At 49.4% G+C, this 21461-nt stretch overlaps 4 protein-coding genes across 4 annotated transcripts; 1 reads left to right on the plus strand and 3 right to left on the minus strand.

Annotated features, from left to right (window-relative positions):
• Nucleotides 1-3713: 3713 nt before the first annotated feature.
• On the minus strand, nucleotides 3714-5528 carry N7515_005591 (uncharacterized protein; the record flags this gene model as incomplete). Its single annotated transcript, XM_056666335.1, has 2 exons — nucleotides 3714-5377; nucleotides 5435-5528. The coding sequence occupies 2 exons, from the start codon at nucleotides 5526-5528 to the stop codon at nucleotides 3714-3716; spliced, it is 1758 nt and encodes a 585-aa protein (XP_056519931.1).
• A 10089-nt stretch (nucleotides 5529-15617) lies between these two features.
• On the minus strand, nucleotides 15618-17829 carry N7515_005592 (chaperonin-containing T-complex subunit CCT5; the record flags this gene model as incomplete). Its single annotated transcript, XM_056666336.1, has 10 exons — nucleotides 15618-15662; nucleotides 15715-15803; nucleotides 15860-16178; nucleotides 16236-16884; nucleotides 16939-17228; nucleotides 17299-17382; nucleotides 17435-17528; nucleotides 17623-17671; nucleotides 17732-17749; nucleotides 17820-17829. The coding sequence occupies 10 exons, from the start codon at nucleotides 17827-17829 to the stop codon at nucleotides 15618-15620; spliced, it is 1647 nt and encodes a 548-aa protein (XP_056519932.1).
• A 412-nt stretch (nucleotides 17830-18241) lies between these two features.
• On the plus strand, nucleotides 18242-19267 carry N7515_005593 (chromo domain-containing protein; the record flags this gene model as incomplete). The annotated part of the gene is made up of 7 exons (XM_056666337.1): nucleotides 18242-18435; nucleotides 18491-18530; nucleotides 18583-18662; nucleotides 18725-18958; nucleotides 18994-19111; nucleotides 19168-19193; nucleotides 19249-19267. 7 exons carry the CDS (start codon nucleotides 18242-18244, stop codon nucleotides 19265-19267), a joined length of 711 nt encoding a protein of 236 aa, XP_056519933.1.
• A 322-nt stretch (nucleotides 19268-19589) lies between these two features.
• Nucleotides 19590-21247, minus strand: N7515_005594 (putative transcription factor Rap1; the record flags this gene model as incomplete). Its single annotated transcript, XM_056666338.1, has 4 exons — nucleotides 19590-20654; nucleotides 20734-20974; nucleotides 21029-21114; nucleotides 21170-21247. The coding sequence occupies 4 exons, from the start codon at nucleotides 21245-21247 to the stop codon at nucleotides 19590-19592; spliced, it is 1470 nt and encodes a 489-aa protein (XP_056519934.1).
• Between the last annotated feature and the right edge of the window lie 214 nt (nucleotides 21248-21461).

The following is a 21461-nucleotide window of genomic DNA, read 5'->3' on the forward strand; positions in this document are numbered from 1 at the left end:
AGGCTCGAGAAAAATCGAACAAGTCTCGAGCACCGAGAAACCTGCTTCAGACACCAGAGAAGCAAAACAGAGATGCCAAACCTGCATGCAAGCAGCCACAATCTGTCAAAGCAGGGGAGACACCCCATGTTCCCAGCTCACGGACGCGATATCCTCGCATATCGCGGCTTCCAAGTTCCAAACCATGCAGCACGATGCCTACTGCATCGGCTTGCCGATGTTGCACATCGGGCGTACATCAACTCGGCGCGCCAGTTAGGCCCCAATCGTGCGGGACCCAAGTGGGAATGCCGCTTTTGGGTCTTCGTACTCGACTTACCTTCCAACACCACCCACGCCCTAGCAGCCCTGATCGTGGGGAGGTCCGTGGGGGTTTCCCTTGGCACCATAAGTAATAAACAAGGCATACGGAGTCTCGAATAGGAAGTGCGGAGCTGAGCTGTCACGCGTCATGGAAAAATACCTTCAGTACCGGTGAGACAGACAAACAGAAAGGAAAGTTCCTGCGAATCACGTCCCGCTGCTAGATCGTTACTGACCCACTGTGATATCCACTTTGTATTCATCTGAAGCAGAGATCGAGAAGACTCTTCTGGCCGGCGAGGCTACTTAGCCCTAACTCGGTAGGTGGATTTCGAGATGGAGTTGCAGTTGTTCACACAGTCTGGAGGATTTGGTGATCGACGACACCGAAGAGGCTCTTTTGGTGTGTCTGGTTCACATTGGGTCTTGTCGACAGAGGTCTGTGGCGGCTGCCGATCAATGTATGAACTGTGTCCTCATATTGTTCCGGGTGTCTTTCTCGGTGACCACGATGTTCATATTGTATGTACGTACTAATCAATTCGACTTTGAATTCACGGATTTGACATGAGATCTGTTATGTACCCATGTTATTTGGTTCGTTTGTGGGCCTTTGAAGCTTAGTCCTGAAGCAGTAAAGTTTTCTGATTGGAGCCCCACGAGGCAAGACTCGGGCAGGGCCGGAGTCACGGGAGTCGTTCCTAGAATACACATGGCGTCGGGCGTTTTAGGAGAAAAAGTCTTCATCCCCACACCCGTTCAAAATAGACTGAAGTTTGAACGGTCATGCATACGTCATTTTGATGAACACTACTGTATGTTGTAGGGCTTTGTTGTTGACACGTCAGTTGGCTGGAGTTATCGATATATTACTCCGTACGGTAGAAATGAGATGAAAGACAGGATACTACAACGTAGAAATGAAGGATCGAAGGACTCCACCCCCGGAATCATGTGCACCGGTCATGTGTCGCTATCACATGACTGGGGTGGACACCCAGTTCCGGGGAAACCGAGACTCCATCCATCGTGTATCGACATGATAAACATTGACATGTTCATCCCAAACGATCTCGGTTGGCAACCGATGGCAATCAACATCTCATTCTCGCCTCGGGAGAGCATAAGAGCATATGAAAAGCACGCAACCCCTCAACAACAATGACATCAGGACGAATCCACAAATCAGCCCCAAGTCATCAGATCTGCAGAATATCAAACCTTCAAGACAAACTGCCACCATTATCCAGACGAGGCAAAAAGGCCCGTGAAGGCGCAATGATGAAAACAACCCGAAGATCAACTCGCTCATAGCGTCATAATGAAAGCCTCCGGAACAAGATTCCTTCAATTCGCAACATCCCCGGGAAGGCAAAATAAGCCAAACACCTAAGTTCTAACCTTGTTCACAATCCATTAACCTCAGTAAGGTAGCACGAACCCTTCAAGATTCAATCGAGCCCTAGATTAGGTAGACCGAGATGCAGTCAGAAAAGGATAAAAAATGTAAAATGGGACCCAAAGTAAGCGAAAAACCCAATTGTCCCAACTGTCCAGGCCTAGAACTCCGGATTCCTAGCTCCGACCTCCACACACACACGCCCCCCAGATCCCCGATGAGCTGGTCCTGCAAACCATGCGAAGCGAGCAAGCCACCGTGGACTGAGCGCTTATCTCCTCGAGTCGACGGGTAATCCAAGCATCTTCTTCCGCGGGAGCTTTGGTAGAAGCTAAGGTAAAGATGTGATTGCGTTTCTTTCTCTTTTTCTTTTTCTTTTCTCATGTGCTGGCGATCAGTGCGAAGAATGAAGAAGATGGGATGATGTCTTCGATATCTACCCTGCAATAGGCAAGTAAGGCTGTTGGTACAAAACAAATGAACTAATTAAACAACGAAAACAGATCTGTCTGTCATATTCAACATGGAGATCAATATTAGCCCAGATACTACGTACAATCTGTAAATAAGCAAATCCGACCATCTGGACAACCAGATCTACCTAGTCCCGGGATTTAAAAGAAAAGGCTGAAAGCGTGGAAGGTGGTACTTTTGACGTCTAGCCGTGGAAGGTTTACCGTCTGGATAAACCTTCAAAACCCCCTTGTATGTAAACGGAGTATCCTTTCTTTTTTAGTTTTGGCGCCTTTTTTCCCCATCCCACCTGACCTTTCGTCCGATATTAGATCAAGACAGTAAACAAGGGAGGTCCGCAGAGGACCCTGCTGAAACGTGCCACTCATGAACTCATCGATAAACTCTTTTGTAATTCCCCGTCTAGGCAGGTGGTACTGCATCATTTCGATCTGTCGTAACGGGTGCAAGATAGTGTATACTCCCTTTGGATGATTAGCTCGGAGGGGAAGAGGGGAAGAGGAGAAGTACTAGTTAACATAGGGCTGATTTAGTTATAGCCAGAAACCCACCGTTTATGGCGATTATGATCGCAACAATGTATACATCATACATTGCGCAGTACATGATAGGAGGTATCAGTCTTGGAACTCCTCACTTCCTAGATACGTGTCAGCGCCACAAAGTCAACAGTCAAGCCTGAAAGATTTTTTCTACTTTTAGCTGGCGCGCGTATCACAGGGATCTTCGGTCGGAGAAGCAACCTTAGTACGGGCCTCTGGATAATCCCCGCTGCAAGAGCTATAGCTATCGACGCCAACGGAAATTCGGTCCAGACCGCTAATCCATGCCTATGCGTGGCGTCAAGCCCTGCTCTTCCTTCATGCCTCATGTCTCATGCCCGAGTCTACGGGGAAAATACGAAGGAGGCCAGGATTGGTCTTGAGTTCATTCATTGGGGTTTTTGGTTATTTTTTTGGCAGTCATCAGATAGGGTACAAGTGGTGGCCCGATGTGCCCATGAGATCGTAGAACATAATGTGGTATCAGGTATCTCGAAGGAAAACAAAACTCGCCGGGATGATCGGGAGGGGGGAAAACAAATGCTAGGCGTTTTCTGCAGTCATGGAATGGACTGGCAGTAAGAGACGCTGCGCATAGGTAGATGATCCTTTTTTTTGGGTGAACGTTCCGGGAATAAGAAACCCATCCGGGATATCTGGAAGGCAAGAGGAAGAAAATGAGAAAGGAAAAAACCCATGGTTCATCAACCGTGGACGGCCCGGAAATAGGACGAACATATGAACTGTACATGGATATTAAGGTCGTAAGAAGGTAGCCTTCAAGCGGTGTTCCATAAACTCCAGGTATGACAGATGCCCGGTGAAAACACCCTCGTAGGCGATGAAATTGATAGAAAACATAAAAGAAAAAAAAACCCAGATGTGCGCCATATATGCAATGCATGATCATGATCGTACGTGTCAAAAGAGAAAGGCTATGCTGTGCTGCAAAGCAAGTCTGTAGAAATGAGAAGACGCAAAGGGAGGCGAATGAACTACCATCCCTTCACATGATATTCCCATGGACCGTAGTCAGTGGTGTAGTTCGTCCAGGAGCCATTCTTGCCTAGGTCAGCGTTCATCTCTGCCTCAGCACTGGATTGATCCGGCCCGACTTCATTGTGGGGACCCTTAGGATTAGGATAATCTTGGAGATTCTTCACGTCGTGGGCGGTATGGCGACGCTTGAGGAAAGCATTCGCAGTAGCGCTCTTCTGCTGGCGTTCCCAGAGGAGGTGTCGGCGGAGAGACTCGGTCAATTCGGTGGCAAGCATGTTGCGGCGGGTTGTTCGTGGCGAGTGCGCCATACACTGTGAACCATTGTTGTTCATAACGATGGGCTTCGATCTGGGAACCTCGGGGCCACGCATAGTCAGGCTTTCCTCTTCGTTATCCGGAGGCGACTTGGGAATCGATGGACCGCTGGGTGAGGTCAACCGCGATCGTTGAAGTGCGGGACTGGACCGGAATGCGTTGCCCTGCATGCGCGACGGCTGGTGCATCATCATAGTGAGCATCGAGCGCCGCGAAACAAGGTTGGGTCGGGAATCGACCCGCTGGAACATCTCTCCACGTTCATCCACGCTAGACTCGCCTCCTTCCGTGACGGAGTCTTCCCAATCAGAATCTTCATCCTCAATTGCACTTTCCGAAACTTCGTCGTCAGTCTCAATGGCGTCCTCGTCGGATTGGCTGATATCCTTCGAATTGGGGATGATGTGAGAAGAGACTTGATTACTGAAGGAAGCGGTTTTTTTCGTAGATTTCGGATCGCTGGTTCTGGGCTTCAATCCGCCACCGGTCGCGTTCTCATGGGCCACCTGAGGAGCCATGCGCTCTTCAAAGGAGCTTTCGTCGTCATCTCCAGAGGAACCACCCAACGTAAACATGCCACCTCCCCTCTTCTTCAATGGCGATGGCTTCAGCTGCGTAGCAGAACAGGAAGGACTAGGGTCAATAGACAGCCTCGGCTGTGATCGGAATGAAGAAGAGATATGTGATGGCGAAAAACCACGGACGATGCTGGGAGACTTGATCAACTCAGGTCGGCTGGGAAGGATGCCGGAGGATGAGACGCTGGTATCAGACGCGTTGAGCTGTGCAGTGTCGCTCTCGTTGCCCTCGGGGGCTGTGGTCGAGCACGACTCTGTGGACTCATGCGGGTATGGGGTCGGTCGGACAGAGAAGTGAGGAACGCGGCGAGCAGTCGAGACGGAGGGAGGGGTGGGAGTAGGAGTCGATGGGCGGGGAGTAATGTCGACGACGGGTGCAGCGGGCTCGACTGGAGGAGACATTGGCTCCAGCTGTTTCTTCTCTTTAATGTTCAGGACCATGCGCTCCAAATCCAACGAGGTGATGTGCTTCTCCTTGCCACGGCCGAGGCTGGCCAATGAGTCTTCGCGAACGACAGCAGGTCGGTAGTCATTGAACTTGGGACGCTTGATGTGAGCTTCGATCCGCTCTGCTTGATCGGATGCAGCCGACTCAACACTGGCAGACAACTCAGGCAAATCGCCAGCTTCAGAACGTAGTAATGGTAGGGCGGAAGTGCTGTTGGACTTCTCAGGCTCGACGCAGAAGGTTTCGCGGGTCCACAGCCGCCAACTGAGGTTTTCAAGTCGACGGCCTTGGTCCATGTAATCGGCACATTTTGAAAAAACTGTGTAAAAGGTGTCAGCGAAAAAAAGAGATCCCGACCAGTAGATATGGTACTCACCCATCCACATTCCATGAAGACTCTGAGCGTTGGCGGTATCCACTTTGTGAATATTGTCCGCGTCCACGGTGAGGACCGGGGTTGTTAAAGGCATTGTCGCGTGGCCAGTACTACCAGCGTAGCGATTGTAAGGGTTTGAAGGTTGTTGATCGATGTTCCGGGGTCGCCGTCTCCCCCGAGAGTGGTCGTACGGCGCTTATGATGCCGTGAAGTTTCGTGAGTATCAAGCGGTTACTAAAATAGGCCTTGAAAATTGAGTCTGGGCCCTGCGGTGCTGCAGATGGTCGATCAATCGATACTGGCTCGTAGGCTGGCAATCGAGTGTCGAGTCCGAGGAATCCGGGTTGGAAATAATCTCAGTTGAAATTTTCGGTGAGGTGAAGAATCAGATATCCCGTTGCCCGTCAATTATCCGTCAGAGCGCCACAGTGCGGAGAAGCCGGGGGCGGAGAGTCGGAGATACGGAGCGCGTCAAGCAAGAGCGGATTGATGTGATCCTTCCCGATTGAAAATGAGGTGAGAGATTGGAGGTCGAAAACAAAGTGAACGGGTTGGGAAAAGATCTGGAGAAGAAAGAGAATGAGGGAGTCGGAACGATAATAAGAATGATGGGGGGGCGGCACTTGTGGAGTGGAGTGGAAGGAGAGGGGGACGGCAATAAATTATTAAAAGAAAAAATTTGGAAAAAGGAAAAAGACGAAAAAGAAAATGGAAAAATTAAGATTTATTTCAGATAAAGGTGGGAATTTTGGTGTATTATTGGTAAGAACATGACAATACAAGGGGAAATGATCGAAAATGAAAATAAATTCCGAAATAACTCCAGGCCGAGGATAAAAGGGTCGGTGAAGGGGAAAATTCGATCGCATCACGGGGCCTTTAATTACATCAATGGATACCTTGTCTATGTATTCTGACTCCTCCCTACCATGGTTCCTACTGGTATTCCCCCAGTACTTTAGACTTTTTGTCCCCTTTCCGAAGTTCCCCCCGAAATACGCTGGTTTTAAGTTACATGTTCGCGTTCGGATTACTAAATATTCAGGTCAATCTGCATTGAAGTTCGACTACTACTTCAACATACATTGATAGATTATTCGAGGGAGGCTATCGTATTGAATGTCGAGCAAGGAGAGGCAACGAAAAGAGCAAGACCTTTGACCTGTCCAACAATAGAAAGGAAGACAAAAAGGAAATGTCAGTACATACTGATCAAAAGACCAAAAGACATCACTCCAGCACAAGATACTGTCTGCAGTGACTTGCAGGAAGTCCAGACCAAGGCTCTCTGTACGCCACCTCATGTATCTCAAAGGTCGTTTGGACATTTGACATGGCCATTCGGGCATTGCCTCTTGCCACTGACTATGAACTCTCGACTGCGCACACCAGAAACAATAGACCTACTGACTGATGAAGTGTCAAACTGCCAGCTATTGGTGCTATCCAAACTGAAGATCCGGCTGACTCGCCTTACTGAGGGTGTCTCGTTTAAGCTATTTTCGTCACGGACGCTCCATGACTCGTACTCTGGGGTACACCGCGTCCAAAGGGCCTGGGAATCGGTCTAAGATCTCAAGCCACGTTGTGGTCACCGATTTGGACTGAGAGCTAACTGCTCTCAATAATTTTGTTTTGGATGGTTTCTTTTCTTTTCTTTTTTTTTCGAGCTCTCATGTCCGAAACAATTGTCATGAACCCGAACGAGGCTATCTAGAGATCGAAACACAAATTATTCTGGTGGAGATTATCCTCCCTGTCGACGCCTCATTCCTTTGATGGTAGCTCTTCTTTTTGTGATCTCGGCTGAATTTGTGATGTTTTACCCCCAGATCCAGTTTCCCTCCCCTAGCTCCCCTCCCCGCAACCAGCTATCAACCGGGAAAAAGGGAGGGTTCCAAGGCCGGCTGCATACCGGGGAACCAACGTACATATAGTATGTAGATCAGCTTGACTTTCTCGATGCATTGGTTTGTTCCAAAACAGGATCACTCTTCTATGTACGCAGCTCTCAGAGGATTCTGACCTCAGAAATTGCGGTAAATCACTTCGAGACCTCGATCATGTGAGAAAGAGACCAGAAAATCAGCCACCAGCCACTCTCATTCATAGCAAAGAGAACGAACTAGCGTTCGCGCCCCTATTTTCTATTTTCTTCTTCCAACGGGCACATCCTGGCAAGATTTCCTATTTTTGACCATTCAAACAGGACACGGCAGTCGAGAGTGTCACAAACCCAGGCTACATAGTCACGAGTCTGCCAGCTGTCATTGTTGTAATTCAGCGGGTTGCCTTGCGTTTCCTGAGAGAGACGGGATCGACAAATGACAGTCAACATGAGGAAGGCCGCCATACGTAAGACCGCCGACTTAGCGACGGAGGCCCTATTTCGGTCGTCACGGGGGTGTGGTTTTGAACGCTTACAGCAACCCCAGGAATCAAACCCGGACTGGCGGAAAGGAAATCGTGTCTTTCCTTTACCCGAGCATTCCAAACCTCTACCCGGGGAACACTAATGGGGCGATCCTCTACACGACCCCTGTTGTCGGGGCTTGCCGGGGCTAAGTCGCACAAGGCGCACGTTTCGTCTATCATGTGATATTTCACCATAAGATCTTTGATATACGAGGAATCAAATGCTACCCCAGGTAAGCAGCTTGAATGCGACGACATAGCTTCAAGCCCATTGTTCCCTGTCGAGAGAGGGTGTGGAGCTTGGTAGCAGTCATCATCTGGGGATTCTGAAAGCGTAAGCATCCGCATTGAGGGAGATCCGGAGAAGTAAAACGAGTCGACGAATGAGTGAATCAGACAATACAGTGCTTGAATGTGCCTGTTCTTGTACCTCATTTATTGTCTTCATTCCCGTAAACGGTCTCAATCAAGTAGGAAAAAGCAAGGGATCCAATCCACCATAACTATCTGCTTTTACCTCCCAAAAGAAAAATACCATCAAGTCGTCTGATTCGTTCGAAACAGTTCGTTGGTAACGAGATTATCCCTGCGGATGTATGACACTACACAATTATCGACAGGACGCGAAGCATTCTCGTCGCTTGTGCAGCCTCAATTTTTCATAGCTGCTGACCCCCTGCCTCGAAAGCTTGCACCACGAACCTCGGGTTTATGAAGGTCACCTCGAGCAAGTCATTCAATCATATTCAATACCAGCGAAGAGACAAAGCTTAGAAGCATACAACGCTCATTGCCCTTGACTAAGCTCATCTACAGTGTACACATTCCCAGCTCTTGTCTTACTGTCGACATGTATTATTCGGGTGGTACCAGGTGGCAATTCAAAACCGCGTGTAAGAACCCTCATTACTGTGATAGAAGCAGGCATACTGCATAATAAGCGAGGTGCGGCTGCGGGCCTGCGGCTGCCAGTAAATGGAGACTGGGGAAATGGAGCGTCACGCCCCCATCTTTGGGAGCATGGGGACGAGTAAAAGCCGGGGTACCGAGGTTCTGCTGGGCGGGAGAAAGGAACAAACGCAATCGAATAAGATAGCGCTCATTTGTTTTACTGTAGAATATTACCATGGGTCGGCCACGAACTTGATCACAGGGCAAACCGAGGCGCCAAAGAGAGAGCCGGGAAGGGGGCAGATGACAGCTGTAGCCGCTGCTTATGTCGGGCGCGCTTCGGAGTGCGAGGGATCCCCGTACATAGTGCCGGGTAAAGGAGCTGGCTGGTGGTGTGACGGGTACCCAGGGTAAATGGCATTAGCCAAGGATCCGTTCAGGTAGCCACGCCCCGTACATAATGATACGAGCCACATCTTGTCAAGATGAACAGCTCATAAAGTGGCAATTGGCAAAGGTCACGCGCAGTCACGTTACATGATTGTACTCAGTAATTTGTGGGGACAATCAGGAACCGCGCCACTTCAGGGGCTCGTGACTTTTCCGCCTCTGGCGGTTGATGGGGCCCAATATGAAAATCTCCAGCATTGGGGCGATGCCAGGTGACACATGGATGGACGCCTCCTCCACTCGCTTATCTCGTTCGGTGCTAGTAGCCTAGTTCCGCTGGACCGCTGGTCTGAATAGTTGCTGTGCCTGTCATGGGTCGCTGATACGCGCAACGGTTCGAGATGACAGCTATCCGTCAGACCCAATAATAAGAGCTAGTAGCACGAAGAAACCACTGTCATACGGCATATTCTTTCAACTGCTATTGTACCATATACACTCAAGGGTTTCTATTACGGAAGGCAACTGGAAGGCAATGAGAAAGTGATAGCAGATTGGGCCATGGTTGAACAGACTTTTGGATACATCTGGCGCAACAATACTCCGTGTCGATCAACGAGATTAATCAATGTTTCTATCATCTCACATGCTTACCTATAATTTGGCTATACGAAACAAAGAGCGCACTCAAGGATTCGACAGCAGATAACCAACATGAAAAAAGCTGCTGACCTAGACTCACCAAACTACGCTTAAATGTGTGACTGTTCCTGGACCGGCGCGCTTCGCTCCAACAAATCAACAGCCCAGAGCCATCGCCCATCACCTCTCTCTGCGACAGTCACTCGGACGACCAAACATGTGGCATAACCGTGTACGAGGGTGACTCTCATTTCCCGTTTACTTCTATTGCATCGCAAAATTGAGCGACAAATACATTGCAAGCTCCCTGGGGAGAGAGCGTCTCTTTGTATCACATAGCAAATGACATTCCCGGATTTTCCCACTTTATCTATCGCCCGCTTCCCCGAATGAACGTCCGTCCTTAGATCAAGTGTTTATGTCTATCATTGTCGAATGCAGTCTCCCCTTAACCTCCGACCAAGGAAATTCGGATGTCTGAGGTCAGTCAAGGGCAACAACGCGACAAAGTTTACGATCTGGTTTGAGATTTGGGGTGCGACGCGTATGAGCAAGGGATCGGACGACGGAAGGTCGAAGCCGGGACATAGTTCTCTCGATTTGAGTCAGGTGCTCAGTCGATCGGGGATAAACTCAATCTAGGACATTTCGTAGCCAACAACATGCGATCGAGATATTCCCGACATGGACGGAAGAGAGGGTAGGTACCGGATACGTGTCCAACTCCCTTAAACTCTGCCCCGTTCCATACTCGGGCAGATCTACCGTCAACGCATGTGACCCTGAACAAGGGATATATGGCTTCGAGGAATCTTCCAGATCGAAAGCTTGCTGTATCCGCGAGGCTGGTAGGTACCCCGTGAAACCCGCTGCGGAGACTGAGGGGGGGGAAAGAAGTGGGTTCCTGATTTCTGCAATCCAGCCGGAAGCAGGACCTGCATATCCGTGACGATCATTGTACCCTGAATATCTGGCCCTTTATTTTTGTTTTGGCTTTGAGATACATTTTCATTATCAATACGGAGTAGTCAAGTCGGCTTCTAAACATCCAGCTCTGACAGTGAAACGGGTGACACACCTGATATATCCCTATCCTAGACCGAGATCATTTTTAGACTTGAACTGTCTTTGTTTTTCTCTCGCTATGTCACATCCCTCGCCAATATCGTCGTCTCATCTAAGTCCATTGGGAATAGCTCGTGGCGCGCTCAGGTGGTCATGTGTGCAATCCGTTCTGTTGCTCGTTCGACCATGATAGATATTGGAAATGAAGCAGAAGCACACGTATGCATACCTGTCCAAAGGTCTAGCCCATCGGTCTTTTCTGCTGTATACTGAGTGCTGGGTCGTTGACATCTCCCCTTGATTGGGGCCACAGCTCCAATCATCTATTCTCCCTGTACTTCATGCAGATCATCTTCCCAGGTATTTGGTAGCCCTGGCATGTCTACTCTCATTTTTCCATTTTCCGACGGTTAGGGCCCTACTTCCCTTGGTATTTAAGCCTTGTGCAGAGGGTTCTTCTGTCCACAGCACGAGATATATACATACCTGATTCTCCTCTCTGAGGCCTGTGGCCTCGTAGGTTTCACTAGGTTCTACCCGTTTAGGTAGTTTGGTTGTATGCCTCATCCGCCACCTCGTCATTGCATATTGTCTCTATAGAGGCATCCTGCGAGGACGAAGTCCCAAACTAGATGCATACTGAATGCTGGATGCAATTGTCACGCTTCCGTTCTTTGCTTGTTCTGGCTGCTTGGTATGGTATTTGAGTATCCCCTTCTCATCCAGTATATCCCCTGCCACGATCAGGGGCACATCAATAATTCAGACGTCTCCTGAGTCAATTCAATAACTTCCAATGACAAATACGAAGTGCAAGCCATCCATGCTCATGAATCCTACTTTGTTTCTTCTCCGCGGACCGCCGTAGTTCAAAGACACGAGAGGTAATCAAAGACACAAAAGATCCAGAAATAGCCCCGACTTACTCAACCCGACTAAAAGCCTAGACCCGTCTCCCTATGAGAGGACGAGAGATCTCCTCGCTGTTTGTGTTCCTGCCGTCGCGCAAACAACTGGATAATATACATGCTGATCCTAGACCTCTCATCCAATGAAAGCCCCCCCCCACAAGCTGACTGCATCGAGCCATGTGCGTGCATCCGGCCTTTTCAGGGCGCCTATCTCCCAACAGCTTTCTCATTGCTTTTGTCTTCCCGTCCAGAACGGCTGTGGTGGCTTCAAACAAAGACACTACTAATGAAGGTGGTGTACGCAGGTTCGTTGCCTCTCGGTGTGTGATTGTGGCGGCCTAGAGGGCTGAGATCGCCATCTTTAATCGCTTGAGTTGTCAATGTTGAGATGTTGAGATGGATTAATTCATTGGTGTGCGATTCGAGATTATCAGGCGTCGAATCCTTGGCTGTTAATCGAGCCGGCTTTCTGTACTGTAGCCACTTGGTGCTTCTTTCACGGGTTCTTTCACAGCGCCCCGCGCGATGGCTTCGTGATCTCCCCCGCTTTAGGTGATTTGCAGTGTCATCTCTGCAACTGTGGAGATCGGAGGATTCAGTTCAAAGTGTGGAGTCCCCGTTTTTGGGACTTTTTTTGGTTTCACCTGTGGGTGTAGGGCTCTTTGATGGAGCCTCGTGCAAACAGGCTAAATGACTCGGGTGTGTCACCTGCTTCCCCGTCAGCTGTGGCTGTTGTCGGGCTGTCAATTTATTTAGATCTGGGCGGACAATGAAGCAATCAATTATGCTGTCCACTCTTCGTATTTGGGACTGTAGATAACTCTGCGATGAATATGGCTTCTAGGTAGTGAGGCTATATTTAGTGTGTGGCATATCTGGTGTTCTGGGTACCATGGTAGTATTTCCCTATAGTTCCAAGGTTCCATACGATCAAGAATCATAGACGAACCTTAATATGTTCCGATGAATAAACGAAATTGCTTCGTGGGGAACAAATCCGGGGAAGCGACCTTGAAAGGACCAGACTCATAACCGCATTCGGCCATTCTCGATCGGACGCAAATAGATGAGCAATACAATACAATTCAACTCAAATCATATCAAACTCGTTAAATTACACTCAAAACAGTAGTCCCTTTTGGAATAATGGTTAAATTCACTATTCTCAACTCTCTAAATAGTGCTAGCTCACTGGGTAACTATGTGATATGTTGCTGGTTAAGTCGATATCCAAGTCGTGTGACAGGAACCTACAATTTCTGTTCACATCAGCCTGAAAAAGAAAGTTAAGATGCGATCTAAACACAGCCACGTCAAACAAAAGTACCCATGTGAATACCTCCAGACTAAGCCATAGCCCCAATATTGACAACACCCAAAGCCAACAATCAACACTGAACAGTCACGGCCAATATGAACCAACATCTCAATTCCAGCCGGACCATGCTCCTTCTCACATCCACCCTGTCCGTCCCACATCCGGGTCTTCCAGGTCATCTGAACTGCAGAAATAATATCTCAAGCATAGCGCGGCTATGTCGATTACCGCCAGAACACCACAAAAAATAAAAGAGAGTCATCTTCTGTTCTCCTACAGGACTCTGCAATGTAGCCCAGTTGTATTGCGAACAGAAAAACAAAGTCAGCGAGGCATCACAGGACCCAGACCTCGTCCATCGCACATCAATAATCCAAACAAGACAAGACCAATAAGTGTCTAAATCGACTACACAGTTCCAGTAAATCAATCTAACCCCAATTCCCCCGGATCCCTATTCACCGCACTAGATCCGATCTTTCTCGTCATCTGTACCTATCATCTCGTCACACCGCAGCTGAATTTCCATTCGGCCCGAGGTAGGAAATGCTCCAACTAAGTCCAAGTACTGAAACCCATGTACATCTACCTGATCTGTCTGGCAGGCTACGCAGAGTTTGGAAGTACAGAGTACAGCATGACTCGCCCACACGGTTATGCTGGAGCTGATGTCTACTTTCTTTTCTCCCTGTGGCGGCTGCAGTTGGTTCCCAATTGCCAATTATGGTGCTTGGTAACTCGACTCGCTGCAGGTCATGGGGGACTTTAAACGGATCTGCCGCAGTATGCAGTGTTTTTCCCTGCCAATTCTGTGGATGTGGGCTATGCATAAGTATCCTTTATGTCGGTAGGTAGAAATTGTTAAAGGTATGGGTTATGGTGATCTTTTCTATATGTAGGGGCGGCGCTTGTGGGCTTGTTTTGTTGGAATTGTATTTGTGATGGGATGTTGATGCTTCTGGCATGAGCTAGGTTGGAGCTTGGTATAGACGCTTTTCTCATCTATCGCGAAGTAACGGCCCTAATTCGCGAGTATAGCTTATATCCAAACACCCTCGATGGACAGGACCCGAGACACCCCCAATCCCGACACTTCAGTGAAAGAGAGGATACAGATAAGACTAAATCTGCCTAGACCGTCCAGACCTCAGCCGAGCCGCAGTAAATTGCAGAATTCAGAATACTCTGGGGAACGGGACGTGGGGGGATTGTACTTCCATGCAATCGTGAAACCCCAGTATCAAACCCGGAATCCCTGCAAGCTGAAAAGCCCCCAGTAGACCCATTTCAAGCAGAACACAGGAAGAAAAGCAAGCTCCGCACACATAGCGTATACATGTTTCCCACGGCCGCCGGGAAAGCGCGAAGAAAAGCACGAAAACCCTTGCAAATAGACATCTACAGAGCCCTTGCATAGACACTACCGTCTACTGAGACCGAACTACACGGCCCTCGCTGTGGAATTGCAATCCGGACGTCTTGCCGTAGAGATTTTCTTTGTCTTTCTGTGATCATTGTCTCGTTTTCGATTACTATTCCAGTCTATCCCACAGGCTATCACTGCGTTGCTCGACTATGTAGTTCTCCGGACTTGTGATCGTACAGCAGAATTACTAACGGGATAATGAGCTTGTTCTGTTCAGTAGGTCCGAGACTTGTATAACCTGTAGGCAACATATCACTGCAGGGCTGGATAGTTGCTGATAGTTACTTTTATCCGTGAAGTCGGGGATCTTGCTTGTTGTACAGATTGTTACTTCGTGGGGGTCCCGAGATCCTCGGATACGAAGGAACTCTGATTTTCGGACTTCACTGGATTTGATTACTCGGAATTTGGAGAAGAACGAGAATAAGATGGTGGCACTAAGTAAATTACCGAAAGGGTGCATTCTCGTGATTATCAATACTCCGATTTAGTTCATGGAGGGGGAATAGAAGAACGCCCAGGAGGAAAAGGAAACGATGCCGCAGGACTTAGAATTTAGAACAGAACGCCCAGCAAGTACACACCGAGGTTGAACGGAAGCAATTTCCGACTGATTCTGGGCGTTGGGGAGGAAGAAATGTGTCTGTTGTCTCAGTTTGGCTCTTGGTCTCCTGATATCGGGTGACCTCCGAGAACACAGAACAATCCCACACGATCCCGAATGGAGGCACGGATCGCCCACGAATTTGGGCTTGCCTGGTGGTGTGAGCATGTTGTTCGTGTTTCGCGTTGTACCGGGTTGTATTCCACATTCGATGGGGGGTTGCGGCAAGGCTTTTGACACAGCGGGTTGTTCCGAGGTAGGAGTTGTGAGACTACGGACATATTCGTGGCATGGGATGAGGTGTATCGGATGGGGAATACTCCTCCGGTTGTCTGGAGCTAGTCGCGTACTTCATGTAATTTCATAGCAAATCGAAAGCAGTGACCAGATAGAGATATTATCAATCCTTCTGTTTTCATTGAAACTAAAAGGGTTCTATGTAAGGGACCATGTTTTTACATAGCAAACCAGAATCGTCATTTTTTTTCTTATACCATCGAAGAGGGCTAGGGTCGATCCATCTAGAACTCAGACTGATCATCACCGGAGATAATGACATTGTTGATCTGACCCGAGGTTAGTATGGACTGCCATAGGAAAAGCAAACGGGAGTAGTACCTTAAGAACCATGCGGCACAGTTGAGTAGCAAGCAGAAGTTGCTGGCGCTTGCCAATAAGAGGGTCGATGGCAAAGTGTTCACGCATATCTATGGAACCAAGTTAGCTGGTGAATATAGGGGAAGGTGTGAATCGGTGAGCTTACCGTTGGTACCAGTCATCATGCAGTCAACACCGAGACGAGTGTTCTTCTCCTTAACCTGGCGCGACTTGATAGAGGCGAGGGTCTCAATAGGGCTCAAGCCAGAGTTCTCGGAGAGAGCCAAGGGAACCGCATCCAGCGCATCGGCAAAGGCGCGCATGGCATATTGCTCAATACCCGGGCTCTTGACAGCGGCCTCCTCCACGGCGAGGGAGCAAGCAATCTCAGCAGCACCGCCACCGTAGACCACGCGGTTATCACGGACCAGGTTGCGGACGACACACAAGGCATCGTGTAGTGACCGCTTGGCCTCGTCGATGATCTGTTATTGGATATTAGCAATCAGCACTTCTTTATACTTCTGTAGGGATCGACCAACCATCTTGTTACTTCCACGGACGAAAATTGTCACTGCCCGAGAGTTGGCACACTCCTCGATGACCAACATCTTCTCTCTCGTAGTTCCGAAGCTCATCTCACGGACCTTACCAGCCGTGCCGAGCTTGTCGGCGGTCAAATCCTCGAAGCGGGGCACAATGCGGCCGTTTGTGGCAATGGCAATCAACTCGATCTCAGGCCCACCAACCCACCGAACGGCAGGCAAGTCGTTCTGGAGCAGAAGGTGGTTGGCTTCATCGTCAAAGCCCCATTGGCAGATGACGAGATTGGCGCCCGAATCCTTCAATTGCTGAATCATCTCCGTGAACTTCTCTTTCTCATAGTTCTGCAACTTCTTGAACTCGTCGACAGATGTGATGTCAAGCTTGTGCTTGGTCTTGGGCTTAGGGGGCTCGAAGGGACAGGTCAAGATAGCCAATTTAGCATCCCGAACCTCATCGGGCATCTGGGGGTGAGAGAAATCCTTGTCCACAATGACACCGTGGACGAGCAGCGAATCCTCAAGGGATCCACCGACCTTACCGTCAACCTTGATGAGCTCGAAGTCGACGTCCTTGTGCTCAAAGTCGGCAACTGAGAGCACTGCATCGACAGCAATCTGGGCGAACTGGTCGTGAGACTTAGAAACACTGCGAAAGTTGTCAGCATCGAACTAGAATCAAGAAGCATGCACAAGTCCATACATTTTGCTGCCTAGACTGGTCTTGGCCACTTTAAGGAGGTTGGTGGTATCTTCACGGCTGAAGATAATCTCGTCACTGATGCGATCAAGCTCGGCAATGGCAATATCACAGGCCTGGTCGTATCCGTCGGCAATACGGATGGGGTGGATGCCTTTGTCAATGAGGTCGGAAGCCTGTTCCAGCATGGCCGCTGCCAGCACCACGACACCAGTTGTGCCATCACCAATTTCCTCGTCTTGGGACTTCGAGAGTTCAACCAGCAACTTTGCAACGTTGTTTGTAATTTCCATCTGTGCGTAGCCATTGTATCAGTTTCTTGAACGCAAAGGTATCTGTCGGAGGAGGGATTCGGGGTCGGACCTGTCCAAGAATGGTTGCGCCATCGTTGGTGACGGTGATATCGCCGTCGGGGGAGATCAAAATCTTATCGAGACCGCGGGGACCCTATCGATAGAAGTCAGATGTCGTTCCATTCACCGCTTGGCGAGTGCCATACCAGAGAAGACTTGATGATGCTGGCCACGGTCTTAGCAGCAACAATGTGTGACTTGACGGCCTCAGTGCCATGTTGTCTCTTCTTCTTTCCTTGACTGTTTTATCAGAAAGCCTGTCAGTCCTATATCTCAAATCGCCGACTCTCAATAGCATTTGGACACGGAGGGTAAGGCGTAGCGGTGAACATACTCCCGAACGACAATAAACGGCCGTCCCTGCTCGTCCTTCAGGACCGAAGCTACCCAGGAATGTCAGTGACCGGATACCAGTTGTACCATATGCATTGAGGACTAATCACCCTGAGACATATCAAGCTCTGTTGAAGATCAAAACACATAGTTAGCCACAGCACATCGAAGAATGAGGGGTATGGGGTGCGGCCTTACGCATTGCCATGTTGACGGTGGGCTGCCACCTGGCAGGATATATTGATTGGGGAAAAGGGACAGCGAGAATGGAATTGAAATCGAATCAAAAGTGAGCAACAACACAAAGTAGAGAAACTTGCAAGTTGAAGCCTTTGAGGGGGACTGGGGGACTGGGGGAGCTTCCCGAAATGCACTTTTGTCAAATGAAATTCTGATTGCCCAAAGCGGTATAGCGTCCCTTGTCCGCCTTCAACGCGGTTCTACTTCTAACCCCCATAGCTCTCGACGCAACAGCATCTCATCGAAACTTCGCGCTGGAATTGAGGGGGGATCCTCTAGTCGCCAATCTGTTTTCCAGACTATCAAGCTTCATCTCACCTCTCAGACCCAACATGCCTCGTGAGTCTTAGTCTCCTTGTTGATCTACCGCGCGCCGCGCAATGTTTGGCAGCTTGATTGACCCGCTTAATGCTCCAGCCCCAGAAGAGGATATGTCTGACGAGGCATCTGGCGATATTCCATTCAGAGGCGCGGGTGCACCGACAAATGGCACAGACGACCAGGAGGAGCCATCTGACAATGGAGAGGAGAACGAAGAAGATGAAGAGGACGGAGAGGACGAAGAGGAGGGAGTGTGAGTTGCGCGCATGGCGACCAAATGACGGATATACGTTTCTGATTCAATACAGCTATGTCGTTGAAGATATCCTCTCGCATGAGTGGCTTGATGTGCGTGAACAAATCGGTCTCAAACTGCTTCTGAAAGCTAATCAAGCTACAGGGAACTCTGAAGCTTCTCGTGAAGTGGCAGGGCTATGAGAGCGAGAAGGATCAAACATGGGAAGATGAGGAAGGTCTCATGTGCGTCTTGAACTTGTTGAGCTTCGACATCTGCTATGCGCATATACTAATGCACCCAACAGGGACGGCGCAGCTGAAATCGTCAATTCATATTACGATAAGATTGGCGGGCGGCCAGAGGAACCCGAACGAAAGCCCGCGCCAAAGGGTCGCAAGCGCAAGTCCATGGGCGATGCAAAGACGCCTACGCCGGCAAAAACCAACAAATCAGCTGGAGCAAAGAGACAGCGCAAGTCAACACCCAAGAAAGCAGCCAAGCATGATACCCCCCATCTGAAGAAGAAGAATTTGACTGGGTTCCAAAGGGAAAGAACTGGGATAAGGAGGTCAGATCGGTGGATACTATTGTCCGGGAGGGCGATCAAGGTCTCATGGCCTGGCTCGAGTTCAACAATGGACGTAAAACGAGAATTCCCGTTCAGGTCTGCTACGAAAGGTGTCCTCTGAAGGTATGTCCACACCCTGCTTATGAGAAAGTGACGGGAAATCTGATTTGCGCAAAAAGATGCTCAAGTTTTACGAATCACACCTGTAAGTCAAGTCATGACCGTTGAGATTTGATACATGGTTCTAACATGCCTCATAGTGTGTTTAAGGATATCTGACTTATCTCTGCCAACAGGAAGGTGGTACACCTGTGATATCTTTAGGATTTCCTCGATCTCAGAAGTGAACCAGGGAATGGCCATCGCGGCAATATGGTCGGCTACCAACCACGCGTCCGGAGCCTTTCACCCTCACACTGATGTTTCAATATTTGGAGGTTCAATTTTCTCTTTGCGTTCTGGGAAGGTCAATAGGGGTGTTTTCGGAGCATATCTCATTTTCAGCAGCCTGCTAATGTTCATGTAATTGCCAATAGAACTGTCCATTGTAACCATCTTTCACGCGCTTCTCGGCTATGTAGCTCTCGTGAGCATCATTCCGTCATTCGATGAGCCCATTCTCCCGGGCCATGTTGAGAAATTCCCACCGCTCCTGGTACGCTTGTGCTCCGTGCTTCGTCAACACTCGCTCCACGCGCGAATGTTCCATTGCCTGTACACACTCGTCATCCTCAGCCGTCCAGACCCCAGGCATATCATTTGGAACACCCTTCCCAGCAGTGAGATATTTCAGGACCTTGTCAGCCCTCTCTGGGTCCATGCTTGCGCAATGCAGAGCGTTGAGCACGTGGTACTCTTTGGCACCCCGGGCCACTCTTTGATCAATCCAAGTCTCGATGTCAGTCACTTCTTGTACTGGACTGGGTGGCAGGAATGGAAGTTCTAGGAAAACGGGGTCCACTGGGTCTTGGAAGACATCTTTGACCGATGGCCTGGGCTTCGGTTTTTGTTTGAACCGGCCAGACTGGGCAAAAGCATTGTCCCCCAATGGCCGCGGTGGTGCTGGGCGTGCTGCTTGTTCGGTTGCGTTTGCCGGGTGAGGTGGAGCTTCGCGGCTGATGCGGCGAGGGGTTTGTGCAGAAGGATCTGAGGTTGGGAAGAGCTCTGGAACTCCTAGCCCTGTGAGCGGTCTGGTAGTTGCTGATGGGATATGTGAAGAGCTGCTCTTTGGATGTGTAACAGCGGTTTGTACGGCTGTCATGCGTGGTGACTCTGGTCGAAATTCGGGGCTTTCATGCCGGGGACGGCGTGAGGAAGGACCCGCAGTTGCGGGGTCATCGACTGCTCTCCTTTTCAATGGTGAAATATTCTGCTGCTGTGCCGGCGATTTAGGGGCTAAGACCTGAACTCGTTCCGAATTGTTTGCGGCAGTGGCCTGGGCCGGAGCAGGCAAACCTGCATGAGGGATTCTGGAGCTGCTAGGCCTTGCTGCAGGATTTGTCGATGAAGTGCGAGTAGGTAATGTCTTGGGGCGGCTGTCTCGTTGGGATGGTGCACGTCGTATTATCTCTTCAAATGATAATGGGCTGCCAGGTCCAGGACGGGGCTTGTCCCAAAGATGCCTTATATACCTACTGCGCCAGGATTGCCATGGATGTTGGGGAAACTGCGCTCTGTAAGTCAGCATCGGGATTCATGTGTTGGTAGTCCTGTTATCTTGACAGAACTGGGAGAGGCCAAGTTACCAATTCAGCTAATTCCCGGTAGATGGTATTTCCTTGAACAGGCGCATTTGGCTCCTGTTGAAAGTGCGCAACCCAGTCATGCAAAATTTGATCCTCTTCCAGGGTGAAAAATGACCTTGTGCTTTTCGTTGCGATATTTGTTGCTCCCATTGGACGTTGCCCGGATGGCCCAACTCTGTAGGCTTCGAGATCTTCCAGCCGTCCATTATTGATTGAACGCTCCACGTATTGATAGGAAAATCTGATGCTGGATTAGAATTCTATACACTACATCAATCAGAAAGAGGCGTCGTACGTATCTCTAGGAAGGTCTTTCCTCCTGTGATCTACCAACTTCACATCAGCATCCCTCTCCATGAGCACGACCTCGCCCCCATATTCCTGCGTAAGCGTTAGACTATGCCATTCCAGGACGAGTAAGGCATCCACAACATACTTTGATCAGGTTTTTAAATCTCAATCTCTGTGGTACAGTCATAGAGAGCCAAAATCGTGCCCCCTGAAAAAGATTCATCTTGTTTGGCTTGTATTCGAAGTTGCCTTTGTCAAAAATAGCTTAGCTCTTCAGCTGCACATCTGACATCAAGAACCCCCAGCCAAAGGGCTTCTCCTCGCGCTCTCACACCCGGATGTGAGCGGGCGCTGTTCGCGACGCGGGATCACGTGCCGACGTGTCGCAAGGGGGTTCACTCGTTCAACGGCTGAATATGTTGCAGATTCAGTGACGT

Source organism: Penicillium bovifimosum (genome assembly GCF_028826915.1).
Source record: "Penicillium bovifimosum strain IBT 22155 chromosome Unknown utg000005l_segment0_segment0, whole genome shotgun sequence".
NCBI classification, from domain to species: Eukaryota; Fungi; Ascomycota; class Eurotiomycetes; order Eurotiales; family Aspergillaceae; genus Penicillium; species Penicillium bovifimosum.